An 18,801-nucleotide genomic window follows, 5' to 3' on the forward strand; every position below is an offset into this window, starting at 1 on the left:
CCTGCCAAACTGAAGGACCTGCAATTCGGTTGCAACTTGGATAAATATTACAGAAATGGCCCGAGTGGAAGGGCAGTGGCGTCTTGCAGGAGGTTCGTCTTCAGCAGCGATGCGGACAATCCAAGGCGATGATGATGTGAGGGTACGTGAGTCCAGGGAAGCTAAGCTTAGGAGGCAGCGCCTTCGTTTTATTCGAACCCGAAACCGAAAACCAATAAAATTTTGATGCCCGGCGTATAATTCTATGAGGCCAAAAGAAGCCAGGCGGACTGGGGATAAGTTCGATTCCCGCTCCGGCTCACACTCTGGATACTTTACAACTTCCGGCAGCCATGCCTTCTGAGAGTTTACGACTTGGCCTGCCCTTTTCCGAAGAGCGCGGGAGAACAGGTCGTTAAATTTTAACACTGATGTGTTAATGCCCCCTTGCCCTCGCTCCGGTGGCGAACTTCTGTCAGATGCGGGGAAGTGGCACAATTTGCTTGACGAATTGCCAAAACATCACGGCAATTTGTGCCCAGAAGCGTCGACAAAGTTTGCCAGCAAATGGCAAGTGTCGGCCAAATAAAAAGAGACGATATTTCAAGTGCGCTCTCCAGCTCCGTCGGAGGTGCAACAATGGCAGCGACAAGCTACCGTATAAGTTGGGAACTGTCACTCATGTGGGCTGAGAACGGGTTCCGAAAATTTTAGATTAATGGGCACTCGGTGGCAGTCACGAACTGAGCTAGGAACGAATGTCAGTTGGACTGCAGGACTTCAAAGGATACAGTTTAGGGCCATCCAGTTGGTAAGAACTATTATCATTAATGTCTCATTCGGCCACTTTACTCCCGATTACTCGATTATGCAATGTGGGGCTCAAACATACGAGGTGCGAAAACCGCGGCGAACGGCTGCTAAATGGCCGCTAATTGGAGCCACCAACCGCTTAGACTCCATCGCGCGGCCAGCATTCAACAGATCAACGCGTGACTCGCCCAATTAAACAAATGTTGAGCGGATCATTACGTATTTTTGCATGAACGAATCTCGGCCAGCCCGGTGGAGGTTGAAAACCAAACTTTGCTGTGTCTGCCACATCCGTCTCACTATCTCTTAACCGCTGTCATGTCGAGCGTTTATGTTAGTTCTGCTCCCCGGCAGATGCCTTCCGCTTCCACGTGAGGCGGAAGCTGTGGGAGATGCGAGCACGTATACGCACCATCTGCATATCAATCAGACGCCAGAGTCCTGTCACTCCGCTGTCACATTGGCCGGAATGGGTGGGATTCCTGTCCGCAGTGTCAGGGGGAGCAGTGTCCCGGCTCCCTGGCTCCTGGCACTTGAAAAATATGAAACGTTCGCGTTTTGCATATTTATCGTCCGATTTCTGTCTGTTTTTATTCCCCTGCTCCGCATCGAGAATTCTATGCGTACTCCGATAAGAAAACTCAATTAAAATGCCCGACGTGTCGCAAATCAGTTGGATGTTGGATGTGTGCCCCCAACTCTTGCACTGATTGCGGCATAAATTGATTTCGTTTCGCAGCACAGGCTTGCGGCAGTGCCAGCTCCTCCTGCCATCCCCAGCCCCAGCAGCGTTCCGGGCGCTTGCTTTCGGGATGCATTTCGAAAATTTTATCGTCGGAAGCCGACAATGTAACAATCGACTGTCAGATGTTTGCATTTCCCCGGGCTTCCATCGAACCGGAACTGAATGCTGCCGCCCTCCTTGAACTCTCGCTCAGTTAGTTTAGGTTAGTTAGTTTTTCCCTAAAAATACAAGCAACTTCAAAGGCAACAACATCCATTATGCATGAAATAGGAGCCTTTACGGCATAAGAGCTTCGCAATTCTTCCTCCTCCCAAGGCCAGTGTGAGGAAATCAGGGAATATTTAAATCCCCGCCATTTGTCATCTGGAGTGGCTTAGTTTTTCTATATTTTGGCGCATGGTGCTCGGTGGAAACTAGCGCTTTGAAAAATCAGCTCGCATATTTCCATGGGGAGTGGCAACTTTTATGATTTACGCCCCCGCTACACAAGGGGGGTGTAGTGTCGAGGGGCCATAGATTGATTGCCAGCCAGCTCAGGAGAGGGGCCTTGGCGGCAGGCACTTTCCACACTGCGAATAAAGTCCTTCTCGAAAAGATGGTCCGTCGAAGTGGAGTTTTGGGGCGAGGAGGAACATTTTAATATTTGAAGTACAACAAGTAGGTGGGGCGCGACGGCAAGCCCAAATATTTGCAGTCGCCGTCGAGGATCGCCAATCTACATATGGCCAAGCGGTTGGAGGCTAATAGATTAGCAGCGGATGGCCGCCTTTGCACTCCTAAGATGTGTATCAAGTATCAACACATTACGCACTCGCCGCGGAGTGTACGCGCGACCTGCGGCAAGTGGCAGCCTTTGACGGAGGTGCCTCCCGGCGACCACCCACCCAAGAGCGGCACTCAGCTGGAAGTTCGTGCCGAAGTCGCTCCGCAGAAGAAGATTGATTGAATCCAGAAGTGACGATAACAAGCGCAGAGTAAAATGGAAAAGCAAACAACGGGGACAGCACGTAAACGGAATATCCAACTATTGTTTGGGCACAGTGGGTCCTGGCCAAGGAGACCAGTTCCCTGTAGGCAGAAAGCAGTGCTTCTGCCGCCTAAAAGGATGCCAGAAATGCCCTTCTTTGAACAATCTGACTTTATGGGCTGTGGCTTCCAGGGACCAGGCCCCACTGTAGCCAGTGCCAGACGTGTGCGTGTGTGCGTGCTATTCAAATTCAAATGGTGGCTGACGCCATTCCTTTTTTTAGCCCCCTGTCCCCTGTCCCCGACCAACGCCCCTGCCCCTGCCCCTGCCCTTGCCACTGCCCTTGCCCCCCAGTTGCGTGCACATCGCAACTCGACACGAAATTCATGCACACGTTTATTGTTGCTTATGTTTGCTTCTGTATCCATGTGCCAGTGGGTGTATTTGCGTGCGAGTGGGTGTGTGGTGGGTGCGAGGGCGGGGGCTGTGTGCCCAGCAGAAGCAATATTTCATCCGCCCTTACGATTCCCCCCGCCCACCTGGAACGTGTCCGGTTATCCAGTCCTTCAAGACTCCGAAAATACTTAAAGCACACTTTCGGGCTCCTTGGACAGTTTCCGAGTGAGCCGAGGCCCGAAAGTAAGTGTTTTTCATTTTCATTGGCGCCGTTTGGAGTGGGCGCGGAGGCGGCCCTACCGATAAAAATTGTAATTAAACACGTAGAAGTAGTGTCCCACTCCACCAGGACTTCTCTAATTGCTCATACGCGACGTGTGCAGGGCGAGGATTCGAGTGTCTACCGGGTACTGCCGAGACCCAGTGGCATTGCCGCCTCATCTGCATGCTATGGGTGCTGCCTGCCAGGACCGATAGCCCATTAATGAGGCTCCGCACCACAGAGCCTCGAAACGGTATAAAATTCGCCATTAGGATCAAGCCACTCACTTACGGTTGATAATTAGCTTAACTGAAAGTTTGAAGCCAGCAGGTTGGTGCGGCATCTGGCTCAGGTGTCGGCAATGATACGCCCACGCTGGCTGTAGCCACTGCAGCCTGCAGGCGGAACAAGGACACAGGCGAGCTAAGGACCAACATGTGCTTGTCGACAAGCCATCGGCAGGATAATTACGGAGCATGTCTCCGGCAAACTCCGCTCGTGCTTGTTTTCCTTGACTTCCGAACTCCCGCAGGAGTATTACGAATATTCAAAGGCACCCGCCCACACCAGGGCCCAACACACTCTGCCAGTGGCTTCCACTTCCACTGATGCCACCACTCAACCGGACCCTTTCAGGCAGGTTGTCTGCCGAGCTTCCTGCTCTCTCGCTGGCAGGCTCAAGCCCCCTTCACTGAAGAACAAAAAGGCACATGGAGCCAAACAAAGGCGGAAAAGCGCAACAAGGAGGCAGGAGGCTTCTGAACACGACCCTTGTGGAACAACGAGCGTCAACAAGCCCGACGTCTGCCAGAGAGACTCGAAACTAATGTGGCATAGATTTTAGCATAAATAGCAAGGATCGTTTACGGCAGCCCTCAGAAATAACGCGAGGATGCTCGTCTTCAATTGCAGACCACAGCTGTGCCGACAGAGAGGCACTCGTGGGCGCCCACACACGACACTTTACACATGTCCTCTGCGGATTTGATGTCCTGCGGCAGGCTTATGTGTATAGCTACATTTCCAAATGAAATATTCATACATTCGTGTGCATTTACTTGCGGCGCTCACTGTTGCGCCACCGCAAAAAGTGCGGCCAAAAAGCCGGAAAAGCTCGTCCCTCCGTTCTTGCGAGTGTGTGAGCAAATGTATTCCTGCGTGCGGCGCCCCTCCCCGCGGCGCCCCTCCCCGCGTACATTATCTGCCCGTCCCAGGGACCCGCAATTTGCTTACATTTCACAATTTTCAGCATTTCTAGATCGAGTCCCCACCCCGCGCTGTGTTTGCCAGCGTGTTTGTGTGCTCGGGCCTCTGCATTCTGGCGAAAGTTTTTCCGCCCAGTTTGTTGTCCAAACGAATGGCTCGGCGCTTCCGACCAAAATGCTCTCATCACTCCCATTACTCGGTTGGTTGCCGCGTCCTTGGGCGCGCCAGCACATGGGCGGGACGAGATTTCCAAAGATTGTAGCATCGGCTGGCGGCGAAGGCCAAGCACCAATAGACCCGGCCGTACCCTGGAAAGTCGGCCCTGAACGGCCCGGAATGAATAGCCCATTTAAATAATAACAATCCCGCACGGACGACCGCAGGGATGGGCATTAACTAATATCACTGGCAGTTTATAGTGTCCTCGGGCACTCGGCGGAAGGGTTGGAGCAGGACGAAAAGGGTTGCCCGACCGGCGGACGGACGGACGGGCTTTAAACTTTAATGCCAGCAAAACGAAAGTGATTTCATTGGATTAGTGACGCATTCGGGACAACGTCGATGGAATCGATACGGTCCCTGGGAAAGGGCAGCTGCCAGAGACTTGACAGCCCAGCTTGTTTGTTATTGCCAGAAAAAACTCGCGAATCACTCGCGAGTTGAAATCAATTCCACTCCGACATGCAGAGTGCTTAGCCCGAACCCGCTCTCGGAAACCGATTTGCGAGCCACTTAGTGCTGCTCCAGAACTGGTGGCCGATGCCGAAAGCCAGAATCAGAGAAGAAGGCTTAATGCCCGCGTAATAAATGGTTATTTATGTTGAATTTATTTAAGCGCAGGCGGGAGGCGGGAGCGGCTCATTCCCGACTCGAATGAAATCGAATTATGTTAATTAAAAATGCGCACTGCACGAGTGAGAAGTTGCCGGCCAACTGGTTGACTTACTTGTGCCCGCGATTACGCCGACCGCAGCAGAGTCCAGAGCTTGTTTCTTCGCCGAGGACTCTGTCCGACCTCTCGACACACTTTTAATCCTAATTAATCCTTTCCCCGAGAACTCCAGTCGCCGCCACCAAACCACCAAATGGCAGCTGTCGAAGGACAGTAAAGGCCGGGCCAGAGCCGCGGACAGGGAAGTGAAAACTTCAGCGCCGCCACCTCGACTTGTCGCAAATTAACTCAATGAGCGACTCTTGTTCCAGCGACAATTGTTGCGGAATAATTTAATTATGTCGTCGCTGGGTCCTGCGAGCAGCTAACTGGCAGCTGGGCTCCCAAAAGGGCCCTGCGTGGGCGAGTCCTTTCGCAGCTAAACGGGTCCTCCAAAGTCGGGCCAAGTAATTGAGTCCCAGAGTGTGTGTGGAGTGTCTAAGATTTGGGGAGCTCTTAGCTAAATTAAAACCTGTTATTTGTCGGGCTCTGCAATTTCAAAAGACTGTAAAGTGGTCCGAACAATCCCTACAGCGGTTTGCCCAAAGACTTTCTTTTGAAAAGAATCTGTTTAGTCACTTTAAAGTAGACCAACTATGGCCTGCCCTAGTTTCTGGTTGGGCCGAGAGCTGGCGAGAGTCTCACGCGGCGTATGCGTAATCTGTTATTAAAATGATTCTAACTTGCCTACTAATATCCCTGGGTAGGGACTCCTGTCCCTATGAAGGTGTAATTACGTGGCGCCACGTGGCTCTGCAAGTTTATTATTATATAATCGATATGGCAGCGGCCACGCGAGTCGGCAGTGCCAGAAGCTTTTAATTGGGAATTTGTATTTGTAAACAATTCGGCCCGGCCTGGCCTGTGGCTCGACTTTTCCGCCACAGGAACAATGCTGAAGGCAAGTGCCAACCGAAATAAAAGTGCTGAGCTAAAAATAGTTGCCTCGAAGCGGAAGAAATGAAAGGGCCCGCCAAACAAAGGACGAAGAAAAACAATGGCAGAGAGAGTGCAAAAAGAGCGGTCACAGGATACGCGGTCAGCACATGGGGAAGCCAAGAAAAAACCGGGCAGCAGCGAGGACACATGTGGGACGGCCAAATTTATGCGATGGCAGGGCAGCGACACAACCTCAGACAATAATTTTCGCCCTGGGTGCTGCCGACGAGGGGGACTCGGGCGCACACCCTTTATCGCGCACCCGTGGGCGCTTCCGGCACAGGACGGGGAGCTCCCCGAGAATGTGGCTGAAACTTGGCGAATCGCGACTCAAAGTAGCTGAGACAGATAAGCGAAAACGGGCAACGATAAAGTTTTCCCGACGCTTTTTCACGGCGGCTCCCCTTCAGTGGGGTGCTTTTCTTGTGAAAAGGTGGAAAGTCTGTCGACAGCTGGAGGAAAACTGCTCCGCCGCAGAGTGCAAGTTGCTCCTCCACCGAAAAATAAACGAAATCCTTTGGACAGCAGCCCGCATGATCCATCTTCAATAACAACTATTCGCGGAGCAAACTTTAGTTCCAGCGGGCTTTCAAAAGTCCTATTCATCCCCACTTTGCTTTGAGTCTACACGGCAAATACTTATTTTTCTTACTCAGTTATGCGGTGTGCTGTTTTTTCAACTGTTTAAGCTGGAGAACCCCCAAACCCGCCCATAAACAAGTCAATAGGGTAATAGTTTCGAATGAGAAGTTGCGCAAAGTAATGGGCCCCGAACAGGCTTCATAAACACGTCAGTTGTAATGGGAAAGGGGAAAGCGGGCAGGGGCAGAAATGATGGTCTCCGGGGGAGAGCCAGTGCGACAACAAACAGCGGGATAATATGCTAGGAATGCCCTAGAATTTGCGAATCCTGAAAAGTAGGCCAGAGGCTGCGACGGCTTCTGGTGGGAGAGAAGGTCTTCGCAGACGCCGGCGCGAAAGGGGCTCCAGACGGAATTTTATGGACCAGCCCCTAAGGACGAAGGATGAGGAGGCGAAGAACAAATATCTGGACAAAAGCCAATGAATGTCAGTCAGCGGCAGATGGAGCTGGTAAGGCACGTGCCGCGCGAAGAGGACAAAAGGAGCAGGACAAATACGCGACCAGCTCGCATACAAAGGGTAATCGCTAATCGCCGAGAGGAGAAGAGGGCACAAGGACGCGTGCAATCGGGAGTCTGTGCACTTGAAGCGTCCCGACCTTAACCTCAGCCTTAAGCGGCGGAGCAGCACTCCAGCAAGTGTCAGGTAGCTGCAGCTCTATAGCTTTGGATCGGGTAAGTGCTGGGGTTATGAAGGACTGGTTGTCCTGAAACCTCCTCTAGGACACGATAATTAACCCAACTCGCGTGTGGTGGAAGCCCACATGCATGATCCCATAACTACCTCCTTCAGATGGCCAGGATTACAGAACTTAAAAGGGGCCTGCCCGGATAACACAAGGACGAGACAGCAACTACAAAAGTGAGTCAATAAATTTGACATTTTTCAGCATCCGCCCCACCCCACCGAAAGAGGCTGCCAAGGAGTAAAGTGGGGGCTTGAAAGCAAATAAGATACTTGCCCAGACGCTTGACGCTGGGAAGTGCGGCAGATTACGGGGAGTGGGCCCAAGTGGGCCGGGGGCTGACAAAGTCAATGTTGTTCATAAAAAGAAGCAAAACAAAACTTAATGGATTTCACAGACACTTTGGCGGGTCTCCAAGAGGGCGGCCGACGGAAAACGCGCGCGTGAAAAGCGGGAAAACGCGCTGGGAACGCTGTCGAATAATGTGCGTCGGGTCGTCGTCGCACGTCAGAGCAAAGTTATGGGGCGATGCCTTGAGTTCCTGGTCGCGACCCCCTGGGACCGATCGGGAGGTAATTAGAAAAGAGTGCTGTCAGGTATAAGGGTGATGCGGATGAGTTTAAAATTTAAAAATTCTTTAAAGGCAACTAGGCCTTTTCAAAGATAAATTCTAAGCGAACAGAAGTCTAATGATATTTTGTAATGACTTAAGCCCCCATGTCTGTTACAGGCAGAGTCACATCCCCAACATGCCCTCCCATCCACAAGCAGGGCATAAAAGTCGCTAAAAAGTAGCGCTCTACGGTCTACCACCCCGACCGACCGATGATGCTTGTGACGTTCAAGGGCGACATATTTTATAATTCGCACATTCTGGGGGATTTGGGGAACGCTAATAACTGGGTCTGGGCGAGTGGTGTGCTCAGAACGCGGCGTGTGTTGGTGACTCTGTGTTGGTGTTGGTGTTTGTGTTTGGCGCTGTTTGGCTTTGGTTGGTTTGTTTACTCGCCACTCAGCTGGGCTGGGGCACACACAGGGGCACACACAGGGGCACACTCGGGGCCCCCACACCCCCGTGCGACACACTCACCTTAGCACACTTAGCACGGCGCTCAGATGCATCCACACTCGCATTTCCTTCTGTTCTGGCTCTATTTATTCTCGTGTTTTGCGGGTTCTGTGTTTTTGTCGCGATTCGTTTGCGTTTTCGTTTGCTGATAACACGCGCTGGCGCTGGCACTGGCGCTGGGACTGGCCCGTGGGGCGCAGGGGCGGCGGTGCACGAGGGGGGGCGCGAGTTCCGAGGGGTGGACTTCCGCGGGGCGTCTTGCTTTGCAAACAAACAGTATTTACGCGCCAGCTAAACGCCAGCCACTACACTTGTGCGCCCGTGTTCTCGATTTCGCATCGGCATTATGCAAAAGTGGAACCCAATCCGCGCTCTCGTCGCTCGTTCACTTGCCGCGCTATCCTTGCTGTGCTGCGACAGCCGGCGGCAGTCCTGTCGCCCAAACGCGCACTCTTTCCAATCCCAGGACGAAGAAGAAGCTACTGCACAGGGGGCGTGGCAAGGAGCGCGGGGCGGCGACGGCGGTGGCGGTGGCGCTCGGGCAATGGACGGCGGACGGTGCGTATACGTAACGTTACTCGCAGCGCGACAACTTGGCACTGAGAAGATAATTCTGTGCGGGCCGCAGCCAAATACTGCCGGAGTCGTGGCTCAGAGTCGTGGCTCGGCTCTCGCTCTCTCAGCTCTGTGCTTCTGCCGCTCCGAGACCCCTTTCTCCGGCTCTCACTCGGCGCTTCAGTTTCCAATTTTGTTGCGCTTCTGCAGCGGCTGGTAGCTGGTGGCTGGTAGCTTATGGCTGCTAACTGGGAGCTCTTCGCTTCAGCGTTCTGCGTCCGCTGCTCCAGTTCGCTTTGGCGCCCCGACAACAACTAACCCGCCGCACAGAGTCGGCCTTCCGTTCCGCCAGCACAGGCACAGGCACAGCGCCGACAGCGACGCCGACAGCAGCAGCTGACACTCGAGCGGTGGGCTTTGTTTACTTGCCAGTTGGCTCGGAGGGGCTCTCGCCCCCGCCTCGCTCGGCGCAGCTCTCTCGCTCTGGGAAAGGTTCTCTCACGCACTTTGCCGCGCACAGTGGCCCACCACCCGATGAACCCTGCCCCAGTGCCCAGCGCAATAAAAATCTACCAGATTGGAAGAAGCGCCCGTGAGAGCGATTCCTGGCCCACTGTGCACGGCGGGCGCAGCGCAGGCGCCTTCTGGGCCTGGCCTGGTGGGCTGGCCGTCGGTCGCCGAGCTGAGAGCCACACGGTTGTTGCTGCCCGAGCTTCCTAACTCAATCTCGCGGGAGCCATGGCATTGAACAGCCAAGGAGAAAAGTTCGAGCACTCTACTAGCACACTTTCAGGCGGCAGTCGAAGAGCCAAGTTGGTGGCCAAGTGAGTAATGTTAGTCTGTGGCTGCAGACTAACAGTCTTTATGAACAATATAGTACAGTTTGGGAATTAAAATCCAAAGATTAATTATTTATTTTCTGGTTAAGAGGTTCTCGATAAAATACCACCAACCATGTCTCAAGAATCTAGCTACACCATCGAAGGTTTTAAACTAGATATTATATGGGGGCTTAGCATGGTCTTTTCTTGATATAAATATTAAATAGTATAGAAAAATAGTATCATTAAATAGTAACTTTAAAAATTTCAAGGTTGAATTGAGTGGCGATATGGTGGAGGTGGTTCTTTCTTAAAAATGAAATTATGCCCAAGTTCCGAGTGGCCAAGTATTACTAAAATTCAAACACTATTGTGGGACATCGACACTAGCTTGGAGTTGGGGGCATCTTGAGCCCCTGTGGTGGTTTCTGCTTCCTCCTCCTGCTCCTGCTGCGGATCAGCCTCCGTGCCAGCCTCTGCATCCGCGTCGGGCACAGTCTCCGGTTCCGGTGGCTCCGTTGCCAGCTGGACCCGATCCTCACATACCTCGATCGGCTTCCTCTCCAGAAGGGGGCGGGGCTGCCGCCGCAGAAAGCCGGAGCAGTAGGTACGGATCGACTCGCACTCGCCCGGAGCACTGACGACCACGAACGCACACGTCTGGATGATGTCATGCGGCGTGTTGTCCATGTACTGAAACACCAGGTGCTGCTCCTCGGCCTCCCCATGCGTGACCACCTTGCCGTGCAAGCTGCCCGGCGGGAAAACGATAGGCCATTAGGGGTCGGGCAGGCGGACGATGAACTCACCCAACAGGCTCGCCCGGAACCTTCATGTCCAGCTCCTCGTACTTGGCCAGGACGTAGTCGAAGCGCTCCTTGACATCGGCCGCCTCCATCTATGATGACTTGTTCAGTTAAGTTTCGAAATATGCCTCCCATACTCACATCCTCTATGCAGTGGTTCGGCGGAATGCAGATGGACATCTGTTGGTGGGGGTTGGAGGCTTAATATCTGGATTACTGAACCACAATCGATACTTGCCACTTGACCTGCTGAAACGAGGGCGAGGCCCAACACGAAGTAGTGCGATTTACCCATGACACCGCTCCACCGCTCGGTGATCAGCTACGACTGAGCTCAGCCAGAGCCAGAGCTGGTCAGCGGATCGAAAATAGCAGCCGCGAATATGAATATAAAGTATTCCCACCCATTGTTCTCACTGCGCTGCTGCGAACCGTGGGAGAATCTGATCACTTTTGGAAATGAACATCTCTTAGCACTATTTTATTACTTATTATTATTGATTGAATATATGTTTTATTTATGTAAAAAGTGAGGAAAAAATGATGTGGATGATGGGAAAAAACTAATCAAAATTGATAATTTTGATCAACTACAGATCGACTTCAACCCACTGTGCGAGCTGAGATGTAACGCGATGATAAATCAAAACAATTTTAGCGGAAGCTAAAATTGCGCCAAGCACCCTTTGTAAAATTGCGCCAATCACGTATTGTATTTGAAATGGAATTTTCATTAAATTGTGTTCATAAATGTGAAAACTTGCAAAAGAAAACACTGCACTGACGCTTGTCCATCTCAAAATCATCAGACCTTGATTTCCTTGACTGAGACCTTGACTGACCGACTCCTTACCCTCAAAACTAGGCAACACTGAAGGAGCTGTAGGAGCGATCTGCAGAGGCATCTGATGGTTGACCCTCTTTGGCAGAACACTTCTTAATCAAACAACTATTGGCAGGCAGGTGTCTCTGAAAACGAAACAAAATTCAAAGTTCCAGAGCGACAGCTGGATTGACTTTTAGAGCTCTTTATTTGCCCAAGTGCCCGAATCGAATGTGTTTAGTTTCAAAGTCCGTAAACAAATCGCTGGTAGACATCTTCAATCTTATTCGCAAAAGCCGATGACAATGGAGTTTCAGTTGGGCAAACTTCCAATCAAATGGGGCGAGGCCCTATAAAAGGTTGGCCCATCGAGGGAGATTCATCAATCCGAGAATGAAGCCAACAAGTATCTTATTTCTGGGAGTTCTACTCCTGGCGACCTGCCTGCGGACCAGCACAGCTGTCACCTGCACTGCGGACCCCACCGTGACAGGCTGCATCGACTGTACCACGGAAACGACCAACCAGGAGTGCGTGGATGAGGCGGCCGCCGCCACCCCCACTCCGGCTCCCACCACCACCACACCGACAGCCACACCGGCCCCCACCACTGCCACGCCCGCCCCCACTACCGGCTCCTCGTCATCGACCACGGCCCCAGACTCATCCACTCCTGCCTCTCCCAGCGCAACTCCAGCGCCCAATGCCAACTCGCCGGCCGCCAGCGACACAGCCTCTCCGACAGGACCCTCCGCCGCCCAGAGAAGGGCGATCCAGAGAAGACGCGCCCGCAGGAGGGCTGCCAGGAGGAGGGCCCAGAGGCGCAGGCAAGCCCGCCGAAGGCAAAACAGAAACAGAAGGCAGAACCGCCGCTCCGGCTGAACTACGCTTTCTGATGAAACCATATGAAAATACGAAACATGAATAAAAGTCCCTGCCTTTTGTAAAGTAATGCTTGTTTATTATCCAGATATACCACAAGATTCCCTTACTCATGCCAACTCTAGAGGCTGGAGACCCTAATTAGCAGTCGAGGGGATTCTACAAAATATTATTGGTTGTAGGAACATAACTATGAATATGAATATTGCAGGAGCGAAACTGAGTGGGAGTTTGAAACAAATTTACGGAAAACAATTGAGCTTCAAGCCCCCTGCTTATTTGGCCAATACGCATAAGAGATGGCAAGCGATCGGTACAAAAATCTTTCGGAATCTGAACGAGCATCAATCAACACCCTCAGGGCAATCGTAAAGGCTCCATTGGACCTATTTTCTTCGGCCTCTTCATCCTGACAGCGTGCCCCTGAAGAGGAGCGAGGCTGTGACCTTTACCCGGACCACTACGAGCCCCACCTTCCCCTCGAAGCCAGGTGGGCGGAAGATGGTCCGAGTAGCAGCCTACAGTACACTACCACGTGTCTCATCCGCGTTAACAGAAACGGCAGCAGCTCGAACAGAACAGAAACAGCAGCACCGGCGCCGCCACTCACAACGGCAGGCGGAACAGGAACCCCAGCGTAAACCGCAACGGAAGGAGCATGAGCTGCAACAGCAGGCGGAACACCTAGGGAAATCGAGTGATAGTCGGCTAAGTGAGCCCTGGAACTCAACCGCGTAGACTCCCAGCCACCTAGACTTGTTCGAATTCCTTCAAGCATTTCCGAAATAAACATGCTACATTGGAACTCCCCATTTTGAATCCTGTAAAGATTCCCATATCTTGCCTTGGGCTAAGGTGTTAGTCCATGTCGGAGTTGAAGCTGCCATATATTCTGACTAAAGACTATTTCATTTCAGTAGGTTCTTTATTGCATGAGTACCATAAAGTTCAGGGCCGATGTCTTCACCCGACTATGACGCGGACGTTGTTGCCGTTGCGCCTGCGATTTCGCCGATTGGTATTGGTCCTGCCCCCCCGCCTGTTGGTGGTGCCCCTCCCGTTGCGGTTCGTCCGAATGCGCCGGACGTTTGTGTAGTACATGTTTCTGATAGTCACGATCTTCCGCCGTGGACCGGTCGCACCACCGGAGGTGGACGGAGCAGCCGTAGTGGCGGCAGTGGTGGTAGCCGCCGTGGTTGTGGTCGTGGTCGTAGATGAAGTGGCTGCAGCCTCGGCCACGCACTCCGCATCGGTGGGGTTGGTGGTGCAGTTGATGCATTGGGCGTTGTTTGGTTCGGCGGTGCAGGTCACAGCCTCGCTGCTCCTCAGGAGACAGGCTGTCAGGATGAAGACAGCTCCAAATAGTACGGGTGCTCTCATTGTGCGCTTACTTTGATTTGATCTTGCCAATGCTGGGGGCTCTCTGGGGTGATGGCTTTTATAGTGGCCCGCTCACCCGAAGACATTTTTCGCAAGTTTGCGCAGCTGTTTCCAGCCCAATTTTGCCATATTTGTTCCTGTTGTTTGCCAGAAATATTCCAAAGATTTCGGAAAATGGATAATTTGCTGTTTATGCCAAATCAATACAAATGGCTTAATTGCGCTTCAGTTTTTAATTTAGGGCTTAGAAAAGATTGAAACATGACACAAAATAGGCAGCATTCGCTTCTGAGCATTTGTAATAAAAAGTGAGGAAGGAGAACTTACTAATAGATTGGCTAATTAAATGTATTTGATATTGTAGCTAATATGTTTTATTTTTTTAAATCGGTGAAAAATAACATAATATATATTATTACGGAGCAGTTGTGTTTAGTTTGGTTGTGGCATGATTTTTACAAGTATATAAATTAAATATCGAGAGCAGTTGTCGTTTTCTCGAATGGAATTTTTGGTGTTTTTAGTGAGTCTCTAATTTAGAATCCAGGTAATGTGAAAGCAACTCTTCTACTGTGTACTGTGTGTAATGGAAACATATTCTGAAGATCGGGAATCTTCAGGAAACTCCTTCTGTCCCCTAAGACTTTTGATTTATGCTTCTTTTAAAGATATAAAACGAAAAACTTCCTTAACAAATCTACCTATACATGTCAGATTATTAGAAAGTGGGCATGTTTTTTTTAAATATTCAGAGGCGCCTAAACTCAGGCAACAGAGTGCGGCAGCCACCCAAGTTAGCCACCACTTAGCGTCGTGTGGCACAGCAGGTCTGGCCCAGATCGCGGGGCGTCTTCGAGCTACCGCTTTCAAACGCAAAAGATGCGGCTCATATTTGACAAACTAGGGTCTTGAAAGGAGCCAGAAAACAAAAAGGCGTCAATAGAGCTTTTTGTGCGACTGGTGGCTGTTTTGACAGCTGCCGCCTTTCGCCAATACCAAATTTCTTTCAATTGATTTGTTGGCTCAGCTGCCGGCACCAGTAAGATTCTAGAGCTACAATAGAACCATGAACCGAGGGCCCTATAAAAGCAGAGGCCCCCGACCAGAGATCATCAACTGAGCATCATCGTTACAGCCATGAAGCCCACTGCCCTCCTTCTAGGCCTTCTCCTGTCGGTCCTCTTCTTCTCCGGCTTCGTGGCCGCAGAGGACGATCCCACGGACGGCAGCACCACTCCCACCGACGGCAGCACCACCCCCACCGACGGCTCAACTACCCCCACCGACGGCTCAACTACCCCCACCGACGGCTCCACCACCCCCACCGACGGTTCCACCACCCCCACCGACGGCTCAACCACACCCACCGACAGCTCCACCACCCCAAGTGGTGGCTCCACCACCCCCACCGACGGAAGCACTTCCCCGACAGCAGGCAGCACCCCTTCCACTGATGCAGGCTCCGCATCCGACCCCACCGCCGCCTCTCCCTCCACCGCCAACAGCGGCAGCACTAGCAACAGCCGCAGGAGCCGCAGAGCAGCCCGCCAACGTCGCCAGAGAGCCCAACGCCGCCGCGCCGCCAGGCGCAAGGCCGCCAGAAGGAACAGGAACAGACGCCGGAACAACAGCAACAGGGTCGGCTAAAGATCAGATTGTGAATCCCTTCGAAGTAGCTCGGAATAAACTGCAGATTTAAAGAACAAGCCATCGCTCCTTGATAAGAATGAGTACGAGACCACCAGACCGCCTCCTCGGAAGACCTCAAGCCGAATATTAGAATAGAGAACGAATTAGACTCAAGCGTTTATGACGAGGAATAAAAAAGTTTGTTAGCAAATCATTAGGGGCTTCGGCTCGGCAACCCGTTTAAGCAAAGGCGTGTGGGAGAACGAACAGTTCACACACACCAGCTGTCACGACTAGTTTTCGAGCCTGAGCTTCTGTTTATATAATTATTCGGTCGACGTGTTGCGGAGCTAGCTGTCTTTCTACCAAGTTTTCTCGATTTTGCCCTCTTTTTCGCATTCAATGGTAAGCTGGGTGCCGTTCTCCTTCAGCCAGGGCTGGGACCAAATGCTGACGATGCAATCCTTGTGGTCAGAGCCGTTGGAGAGCTCCACTTCGAATTTTTTGAGGCTGCCAGCCACCACCTGGGTGGTCGCAGACTTCACTTTCACGACCCTGGAAAGGTTGAATTCGAATCAGCATGCCCCGGATAGGAATACTCCTGATACTCACTGGTAGTTGGGTCCGTCCCCTGAAGCCAATTTCTCCAGCGAGCTGCGGAGAGTCGCCTTGGCCTCCTCCAACCGTTCACCCTCCAGCGGTGTGAGGCCTCCGGGAATGCCCTTAAAGTAAATGTATATGTATCTTAGTAAGACTCAGGCTTTCGGAAGTCCGCTCTACCTACGGCATTAGCAACGGCCAGGGCCAGTCCCAGAACTAAAAGTACTGTCAGGGCGTTCATTTTCGTCGAGCAAGTGTTTCAAACTGTATGCTCGTCGGTCGGAGAGCCGCCTTTTATAGAAATCCGATATCATCTGAGAACATCTTTGTTTACTCGCGAGCACCATCATAGTGCCGCTGGGCTGTCGGAGAAGAGAAGCCCGAGACGTGTTTGCACTAAGCCTGAAGCATTGCTATTTTTACCTAAGAATAGCTAATTAGTTTATACGCCTTACTTTCCCAGGTCAGGAGCTGATCTCAGAACCTGAACCTCGTATTGGCACACTGAACTCGAAGGGGCATCTCTCAATATTTCCAAACAAAGGCCGCAGCGGACAATGGCACTGTTCCCCAAGGAAGGTCACATCCAACATAGAGGGACAGTTTATATTCAAGTTTAATCCGTTCCACTCATTTTTTTCAAGTGTCTAACTCATAATCAATCGGCGGAAACCCTGAGTGTTTTTTATCCAGCGGATATTTCGAAAACAAAATATTCCGAATTACTTTAAATGTTTGTGATAAGAATGTGGGTGCTTTTGGCTCGAGCTGGGTCCAGCTCATGATATCCCATACAAGGTTACAAGGAGGCGAGGCTATCAAAGTAAAATATTCCACGCTGTTTTAAGACTCATATCTGGCGCGATAGCGACTATTTCGGGTGTTCTCCAGCAGGCCTACTTATGTTCAATGTACTCGCTTCACTTTGTTTTTCCAAATCAGTTCATCGGCTGTCGTTTCGATTGTTTGGTGCATCTGATAAAGAGCAAACAAACAGCACTATAGGTATGTTTGCTTGTCTCATGTGCCAGTAGCGGCAGTGTCACAATGGAACAATACGAACGCCCAGAGAGCGCTTTGAATATTGAACAAAACCCCCGAGAGACAGAGATGTTGGCGTCAACTCTGAGCGAGTGATTCGGTCAGGGCTATAGTATAAGCTCTATAGCTCTATAGAGCTGTGGAAAATTATTCGCCAGTTCAACCAGTTTTGCTCTGGAACTAGTTGGGCTTGTAATTGACTATCCTCTATCCTCTATCTAGTAATATCTCAACTTAGAAGAGTAAAATATTACTAACTTGCTCGCTTTTATTATTTTATTCATACAGCCATATACTACTTGAGTTGTAACTTGTTTAGTTCTTGGAACACCAAGAAACTATTATTGGCCCGATTCTTATCACCCAGATTCTTATCTGGCGTTCACCAAGTCCGATCCAACTGCACCACACCCCCAGAGTGGATCTTGATGTTGGTTCCGTTCTCCTTTAGCCATATGCGGTGCCAAATGGTCACGGTGGCTGGTTTAGTCTCCGAGCCACTCTGCAGCTCCAGCTCGTAGGTGTAGAGGGATCCGGCGACCGTCTGCCCCGTCACAGAGGTCACGTTGGCGGCCCTAAATCGAGAAATATTATTAAGAACGCACAATCAGAGGCAATGCGGCTAAACTTTCTTGTAGGCGAGACCATCGGTGGCCTCCAACTTCGCCAGGGACGACTCCAACAGCTCCAGGGCCTCTTTCAACGCCTCCCCCTGCAACTGGGAGACACCTCCGAGAATCGGTTCGTTCGACATGGCTCGAGGAAGCAACTGCGGCTAGTTGTAGCTCAGTTAGTTCCACCTGCTTCCACGACTGGAGGGAACTGGCCAGCTAGGGGGTGATTCATTGCCGGCCAATTTGAAAGGGAGCCGCTCTCGCAGTCGAGCAATGAGCTCACCGCCGAACTCTTTGGATTGAAGAGAACGACGTGTTCCCCTTATCTGAACTATAGATTCTAGAGTAACTTGGGGGAGTAATTAGGGGCGCTTTATTCACTTTACAAGGCGGTAAGCGGTCTGTATGTCAGTAACGTTCGAAATAGGATTCCTCGCTGATGAAGTTGTGCGCCACCTCTTCCTCCTCGCCGCACTTGACCTGGATTTTGGTGACTTTCTCTTCCCTCCAGGGCTGGTTGAGGAGCCTCACGATGCACTGTTTATTTTCGGCCCCGTGCTCCAGCTCCACCTCGTAGGTGAAGAGATTCCCGGCCTCAAGCTCGCGAGTGACGGTTGCCAGGGAGACGGTCCTGAAAGAACAGTTGACATTACTTTGCGATCGCACACGAATGTTTCCAAAGCGGACTTGTATGTTGGCCCATCTTTTCTGGCCAGCTTGGCGAGGGAAGAATCCAGAAGGCCCTTCGCCTCCTCCTTGCAGTCATCCTCGAACCGATAAACTCCTCCAGGAACGGGGGCAGGCTCGTCGGCGACACCTAAGCCTACAAAGCCCAAACACAGCAGACCCACGAGGCACAGCGGTTCCATCTCTCCAAGTCGACAATTGACAGTGGACTGATGGAGCAGACGGCGGAAGACATCACGTTATTGGAACACAAAGGAGACTAAGTGGGCAATGGAGGCAGCACAAAGCCTAACGTGTTTCCAAATCTTAAATGGGTGTCACTCATTGCA

General features: G+C 51.5%; 8 protein-coding genes across 9 annotated transcripts in view; 2 read left to right on the top strand and 6 right to left on the bottom strand.

Annotated features, from left to right (window-relative positions):
- The window catches only part of LOC6500262 (cGMP-specific 3',5'-cyclic phosphodiesterase), a 31,723-nt gene extending 22,210 nt beyond the window's left edge, over window positions 1-9,513 (bottom strand). For both annotated transcript variants that reach the window (XM_032449904.2, XM_001952880.4), the window contains exon 1: window positions 8,656-9,513. The gene's annotated coding sequence lies outside the window, so the exon portion shown is untranslated. The remainder of the gene's footprint in view (window positions 1-8,655) is intronic.
- A 566-nt stretch (window positions 9,514-10,079) lies between these two features.
- LOC6500261 lies at window positions 10,080-11,168 on the bottom strand. Its single transcript, XM_001952882.4, has 4 exons — window positions 11,055-11,168; window positions 10,958-10,996; window positions 10,820-10,908; window positions 10,080-10,761 (listed from the first exon to the last, which is right to left on the bottom strand). Exons 1-4 carry the CDS (start codon window positions 11,109-11,111, stop codon window positions 10,371-10,373), a joined length of 576 nt encoding a protein of 191 aa, XP_001952917.2. The 5' UTR covers window positions 11,112-11,168; the 3' UTR covers window positions 10,080-10,370.
- Window positions 11,169-11,300: 132 nt separating this feature from the next.
- On the top strand, window positions 11,301-12,567 carry LOC116656573 (mucin-2). Its single transcript, XM_032456325.2, has one exon. It carries the CDS (start codon window positions 12,033-12,035, stop codon window positions 12,519-12,521), a length of 489 nt encoding a protein of 162 aa, XP_032312216.1. The 5' UTR covers window positions 11,301-12,032; the 3' UTR covers window positions 12,522-12,567.
- Window positions 12,568-13,427: 860 nt separating this feature from the next.
- Window positions 13,428-14,988, bottom strand: LOC6500260 (integrator complex subunit 5-like protein). Its single transcript, XM_001952885.4, has one exon. The coding sequence runs from the start codon at window positions 13,899-13,901 to the stop codon at window positions 13,485-13,487; it is 417 nt and encodes a 138-aa protein (XP_001952920.1). The 5' UTR covers window positions 13,902-14,988; the 3' UTR covers window positions 13,428-13,484.
- A 50-nt stretch (window positions 14,989-15,038) lies between these two features.
- Window positions 15,039-15,548, top strand: LOC116654485 (putative protein TPRXL). Its single transcript, XM_032449451.1, has one exon. The coding sequence runs from the start codon at window positions 15,039-15,041 to the stop codon at window positions 15,546-15,548; it is 510 nt and encodes a 169-aa protein (XP_032305342.1).
- Window positions 15,549-15,694: 146 nt separating this feature from the next.
- On the bottom strand, window positions 15,695-16,763 carry LOC6500259 (cystatin-like protein). Its single transcript, XM_001952887.4, has 3 exons — window positions 16,315-16,763; window positions 16,143-16,252; window positions 15,695-16,085 (listed from the first exon to the last, which is right to left on the bottom strand). The coding sequence occupies exons 1-3, from the start codon at window positions 16,369-16,371 to the stop codon at window positions 15,893-15,895; spliced, it is 360 nt and encodes a 119-aa protein (XP_001952922.1). The 5' UTR covers window positions 16,372-16,763; the 3' UTR covers window positions 15,695-15,892.
- A 658-nt stretch (window positions 16,764-17,421) lies between these two features.
- LOC6500258 (cystatin-like protein) lies at window positions 17,422-17,991 on the bottom strand. Its single transcript, XM_001952888.4, has 2 exons — window positions 17,804-17,991; window positions 17,422-17,746 (listed from the first exon to the last, which is right to left on the bottom strand). The coding sequence occupies exons 1-2, from the start codon at window positions 17,923-17,925 to the stop codon at window positions 17,554-17,556; spliced, it is 315 nt and encodes a 104-aa protein (XP_001952923.2). The 5' UTR covers window positions 17,926-17,991; the 3' UTR covers window positions 17,422-17,553.
- Window positions 17,992-18,135: 144 nt separating this feature from the next.
- LOC6500257 (cystatin-like protein) lies at window positions 18,136-18,717 on the bottom strand. The gene is made up of 2 exons (XM_001952889.4): window positions 18,473-18,717; window positions 18,136-18,416 (listed from the first exon to the last, which is right to left on the bottom strand). Exons 1-2 carry the CDS (start codon window positions 18,652-18,654, stop codon window positions 18,194-18,196), a joined length of 405 nt encoding a protein of 134 aa, XP_001952924.1. The 5' UTR covers window positions 18,655-18,717; the 3' UTR covers window positions 18,136-18,193.
- Between the last annotated feature and the right edge of the window lie 84 nt (window positions 18,718-18,801).

This window comes from Drosophila ananassae, chromosome 2L (genome assembly GCF_017639315.1).
Source record: "Drosophila ananassae strain 14024-0371.13 chromosome 2L, ASM1763931v2, whole genome shotgun sequence".
Classification (NCBI taxonomy): domain Eukaryota; kingdom Metazoa; phylum Arthropoda; class Insecta; order Diptera; family Drosophilidae; genus Drosophila; species Drosophila ananassae.

Excerpts from the sequence above, each read along its gene's own strand:
- LOC6500260 (XM_001952885.4), bottom strand. The coding sequence starts at position 13,901 with ATGAGAGCACCCGTACTATTTGGAGCTGTCTTCATCCTGACAGCCTGT.
- LOC6500259 (XM_001952887.4), bottom strand. The coding sequence starts at position 16,371 with ATGAACGCCCTGACAGTACTTTTAGTTCTGGGACTGGCCCTGGCCGTT. Across the intron at positions 16,253-16,314 it reads CCCTGGCCGTTGCTAATGCC|GGCATTCCCGGAGGCCTCAC; the intron begins GTAGGTAGAGCG and ends ATTTACTTTAAG. Across the intron at positions 16,086-16,142 it reads GGGGACGGACCCAACTACCA|GGTCGTGAAAGTGAAGTCTG; the intron begins GTGAGTATCAGG and ends CAACCTTTCCAG.
- LOC6500257 (XM_001952889.4), bottom strand. The coding sequence starts at position 18,654 with ATGGAACCGCTGTGCCTCGTGGGTCTGCTGTGTTTGGGCTTTGTAGGC. Across the intron at positions 18,417-18,472 it reads AAAGATGGGCCAACATACAA|GACCGTCTCCCTGGCAACCG; the intron begins GTCCGCTTTGGA and ends CTGTTCTTTCAG.
- LOC6500261 (XM_001952882.4), bottom strand. The coding sequence starts at position 11,111 with ATGGGTAAATCGCACTACTTCGTGTTGGGCCTCGCCCTCGTTTCAGCA. Across the intron at positions 10,909-10,957 it reads CGAACCACTGCATAGAGGAT|ATGGAGGCGGCCGATGTCAA; the intron begins GTGAGTATGGGA and ends AAGTCATCATAG. Across the intron at positions 10,762-10,819 it reads GTTCCGGGCGAGCCTGTTGG|CTTGCACGGCAAGGTGGTCA; the intron begins GTGAGTTCATCG and ends CCCGCCGGGCAG.
- LOC6500258 (XM_001952888.4), bottom strand. The coding sequence starts at position 17,925 with ATGTCGAACGAACCGATTCTCGGAGGTGTCTCCCAGTTGCAGGGGGAG. Across the intron at positions 17,747-17,803 it reads ACCGATGGTCTCGCCTACAA|GGCCGCCAACGTGACCTCTG; the intron begins GAAAGTTTAGCC and ends TTCTCGATTTAG.
- LOC116654485 (XM_032449451.1), top strand. The coding sequence starts at position 15,039 with ATGAAGCCCACTGCCCTCCTTCTAGGCCTTCTCCTGTCGGTCCTCTTC.
- LOC116656573 (XM_032456325.2), top strand. The coding sequence starts at position 12,033 with ATGAAGCCAACAAGTATCTTATTTCTGGGAGTTCTACTCCTGGCGACC.